Raw genomic sequence first — 4,899 nt, 5'->3', positions numbered from 1 at the left:
CCCTCATGTCTATTTTATCGGTTCACTTTGTAGAACCACAAAGATTATTGAAATAAAACTGTGAACTCTAATAATCTCCGCGATAATATTGAAATAGTTTTTATTGTGTTATTTCAATTTATTGAAATGAAATATATGAGTTTCTCTTCAAAAACCCTGAAATAACCTCAGTGGTGTTATTTCAGGGTTATTAAAATAGAATATATGAGTTTCTCTTTAATAATAACCCCAAAATAATCTATGCAATTCTATTTTAATAACTCAAAATAACCTCCGCGATACAACGCATTTGACTGCATATTATTAGAATACGCACGCAAAATTACGTTTCCCGCCATCGTACGGCAATATTGGCTTAAGATTTTTTTCCTTTTTACTTTTTCACTTTTTCATTATTTTTTTATGTTTAATTTTAAAGTATTGTTTTTAGTACTAATTTATGGCATATTATTTATAAAAAAAAAAGGCGAAAGGCTGTAAGAGTTTAAAGATGAAGTAAAAAAATTTAAGAGGCCCAAAATAAATTGGGGGCATTTACATACAAGCCACCCAGTTTCTATGTATTTACATATCTAATGCAAAAATTATATATTTTTTTTTACATTTATATAACTTAAAATTTTCATATCAACTAAATATATAACTATTTGTATACGACCTCACTGAACCAAAAGGCTCGCCGCTATCGGCAACACACCATCTGCCACGAACTTGCAGGGCTGACCACTTAGGCTAACCATATGAGGAACCACTCGGCAGGCCACCTCGGTCGCCGCCTCAATCGGCTGGTTACCACGAGCAACTACTTCTTAAAAAAAAAAGAAAATTACATACATGCCACAAAAACTAGCTGGCAACCCTTTGGGCAGCCACCTTGCCCGCCAACCGGCCGCCCACTGGTCTGTCACCTCCCTCTTCGGCCAGCCATTCACCGGTCGTGGTCGACCGCCTTGCAGCTCCGACCGACTAACTATTGGAATACACCACCCTTTGGCTGGCTACCTTGCCCGCGGCCTTGCTGCCCAAGGACTGGCCACCTCCCCCTCCGACCGACCGTTCACCGGCCGGCCACCGCCGGCCACCATATAAAATAGCAGATTTATATACATACCACTTAATTCTTAATAAAAATATAAATGTACTGTTAGAAAGGAGATACTTATAGCATACAACACAATCATTTGTATTCACATATCTAACATCTAAACTCTGAGATCTTATTTGCTATCCGATCACCTGATGCTGCTGACGAATCCGACAGCAAGAAATAGCTCCGGGAAGACTCGTTCGAGCAGAAAAAAATCTGGAGTACCCCATCATAGGTTATTGTATAATGTATGAACAACATTCATATTTAAGTAGAATGATTTCCAAAAATCATCACGCACACAAATCTTATTTGAGTTTATCCTTTTTTATTTCTATATTGTGATGACACAATCTTCATTATGATTTAGTTTCAATAAATAGGGCAGAACCTCCCTCTTTCTTTAAGAGTTGGCAAATTTTGGTACTAATTGTCATATTACACCATTTAGAATAAAACAAAATTAGTATTACTAAGATAAATTTGAGCGAGCCGAGCCGAGCATATCCTAGATCGGACTTGGATCGTCTATATTATACTTTATTCCTATTCAGTTCTAATTTGAGCCGGGGCTTTCATGTGTATGTTCATACTTGACTTGATTAAAATTTTTTAAACTTATACTTATTTTATTTATACTAATTGAATGAGTATTGCATCAGGATATTCCGATAAAATATGTACGAGTTAAGTTTGAAATTATTAGATTTTATTTAAGAACAAAAAAAAAAATTACAAATTTGTTATAAATCAAATTAGTTTCCAAGCTAAATCTAAGAATTTTTGCGCCCATTGTGATAGAAATTATATCCATATATCCTTGCACAAAATTTTCTCATGGTTCACGCAGATGCTTCTATGGTTTGTCGCTTATTTAAAACCTTCTTTAATTGTGTAAAAAGCCATTATTTGTAACCAATTGCATACACGAGTGCATGCGTTTTAGTTGGGCCAAGGCTCATAGTTTTCTCCCTTTCAAGGTTTTTTACCTAAAAACTAATGTGTTTCTTACAACTATTTTCTCATACATACCTTAATTAAACATTGGAAGTAGCATTGTCTTTGTAGTTTGAAATATCATATGTTCTAGTATTAAGCTTTAAGTGTGTGATCTTACAAATCAAGTGGGATGTTTGCTTGATTTTTTTGTTTAAATATTTAACTAAGTTTTAATATGATTTAACAAGCCTATCAAAAGGTTCACTAAATTAAAATCTTATATTCAAACTTATCTTTTATTTTTTTAAATGGTTCCATGTAACTTAAGCTAAACTTGAACAACTTTGACCTTAAGCAAATCGTAACACAATCACACAAGTTCTAATTGGGCTCAAGCTCAGCTCAAACAAGTTTGTGGCCCATTGGTCCATATTTAAATAATTTTACCATATATATTTAAAAAAATATATAAAAATATAAATATTTTATTACAACAAATTTAAAGCAAAAATATTTTCTTGACAGCGAACAGATCACTATCTAGAAAATATAGTTAATTTCTTAATGTGTCGAAATTTGTTTTTCAAAATCATTTGTCGAAATAACGTTTGAATTACTAACGGTAAAAAGTCATTCTACCTCCACCCATAACATGTCAATTTTAAGATATTACTTATGTAATATCTTAATTTTTTAAATTCATAAAAAATAATTAACCCTAAACTATATATATAATATCTTTTGCGCCATCAGTAGTGAAAAATTGGTAAAACAATCATTTTGAAGTTCATAAGTCCCCTCAGGTCATAAGTTCGAATCTCGCTCTGGACAGTTTATTGGTAGTGAGGGAAGTCCTAAAATAGTTATGCGTATGAGGGTGAATGGGGGCTCGTATAACAGCCTCGGCCATTCTTTTATAAGAATGCACATTTTCTCATACATACCTTAATTAAACATTGGAAATAGCATTGTCTTTGTAGTTTGAAATATCATATGTTCTAGTATTAAGCTTTAAGTGTGTGATCTTACAAATCAAGTGGGATGTTTGCTTGATTTTTTTGTTTAAATATTTAACTAAGTTTTAATATGATTTAACAAGCCTATCAAAAGGTTCACTAAATTAAAATCTTATATTCAAACTTATCTTTTATTTTTTTAAATGGTTCCATGTAACTTAAGCTAAACTTGAACAACTTTGACCTTAAGCAAATCGTAACACAATCACACAAGTTCTAATTGGGCTCAAGCTCAAACAAGTTTGTGGCCCTCAGCTGGATTCATTTGTAGCCCATTGGTCCATAATTAAATAATTTTATCATATATATTTAAAAATTATAAAAATATAAATATTTTATTACAATAAATTTAAAGCAAAAATATTTTCTTGACAGCGAACGGATCACTATCTAGAAAATATAGTTAATTTCTTAATGCCCCGAAATTTGTTTTTCAAAATCATTTGTCGAAATAACGTTTGAATTACTAACGGTAAAAAGTCATTCTACCTCCACCCATAACATGTCAATTTTAAGATATTACTTATGTAATATCTTAATTTTTTAAATTCATAAAAAATAATTAACCCTAAACTATATATATAATATCTTTTGCGCCATCAGTAGTGAAAAATTGGTAAAACAATCATTTTGAAGTTCATAAGTCCCCTCAGGTCATAAGTTCGAATCTCGCTCTGGACAGTTTATTGGTAGTGAGGGAAGTCCTAAAATAGTTATGCGTATGAGGGTGAATGGGGGCTCGTATAACAGCCTCGGCCATTCTTTTATAAGAAAAAAAGAACAAAAATATATTTAATATCTTTTAAACATTAAATATTAAACAAATAAGTACAAATGTAAATAATAGAACTACTTACATAATTTTTTTTAATTCTTTAATTTCATTTCTAAAAATATATTATAGTATGTCAAAAAATAAAATATAAATAGAATATAATTTCCATAATAATATATAAAAAAAGTAAAGTGTCAAAATACTCCACTACTACTTACATGATTTTATTTTAGTCTGAGAGTTTATAGAATGGCTAAAATAGTCCTATATTCTTAAAATAAAATTTTAATATAATCCGAAATTATTTTGACACTTATATTAATTTTCGGATTAAAATAACCTTATATCAGTCTATATTTTAACACTCTAATTAACATATAAATAAGAAAGAGAAAACAAAATTTAGATTAAAATAAGCTTGAGATATACTACTTTAGAAACATGCCCCTAATTACACCATTAACCCCCCCACTCAATATATAAATAAGAACTAGAAAAAACAAGCTAACCATATAATTAACCAAAGTTAACAAAAGTTCCCAATTGATCCACTAACTATACCACCATTTACCTCTCCTTAACCGTAATCTCCTCACAGAATTAACCCCCGCTGAAGCGGCGGGGCGCCCCGCCGCTCTCAGTCCCTCGCCTCCGTATACCCATTTCTCGCCGCACGGTCTGCAATCCTCCCCCACGATCACGCTCACGGGGCAGAACCTCACCGTCCTCTTCGCCGTCGACGGAGTTTTGCTCAAACACGATCGTGAGTACGATTGTTCGGTCGAGCAGGCCAATTCGGCGGATACCTTCGATTTAGCGGCGAAGATCGAGGTGAGGAAATTGGCGAGTCGAGCTCCGGGGGAGGATGGGGATCGCGCATTCTTCAGATCGCGCAGGCAGCTTCGGATCGAGCCATTGCGCTCTTTCTTCCCCCTCTTCTCGTCGAATCTGGAGGAGATGCAGTGATCCGGTCGGAAGTGGTCCGATCGAATCGGGTTCGTACGGATCGGTCGAAGGGGAGGCGGGGGAGGAGTGGTGGCCGATTCGGTGGCGGAAGAAGAGAAGGCGCCGGAGCTCGAGCC

At 33.9% G+C, this 4,899-nt stretch overlaps 1 protein-coding gene across 1 annotated transcript in view; it reads right to left on the bottom strand.

The window, feature by feature from the left end:
• Positions 1–4,452: 4,452 nt before the first annotated feature.
• Positions 4,453–4,899, bottom strand: part of LOC110021889 (protein BIG GRAIN 1-like) — a gene marked incomplete at its 3' end in the record, with an annotated part of 1,097 nt that continues 650 nt past the window's right edge. The window contains 1 exon segment of the mRNA XM_020720592.1: positions 4,453–4,895. Coding sequence (XP_020576251.1) covers positions 4,453–4,895 — 443 coding nt within the window.

The sequence above is a fragment of the Phalaenopsis equestris genome, unplaced genomic scaffold (assembly GCF_001263595.1).
Source record: "Phalaenopsis equestris unplaced genomic scaffold, ASM126359v1 Scaffold000151, whole genome shotgun sequence".
In the NCBI taxonomy this organism is placed as follows: Eukaryota; Viridiplantae; Streptophyta; class Magnoliopsida; order Asparagales; family Orchidaceae; genus Phalaenopsis; species Phalaenopsis equestris.
This window is presented reverse-complemented; position numbering and strand designations above follow the sequence as displayed.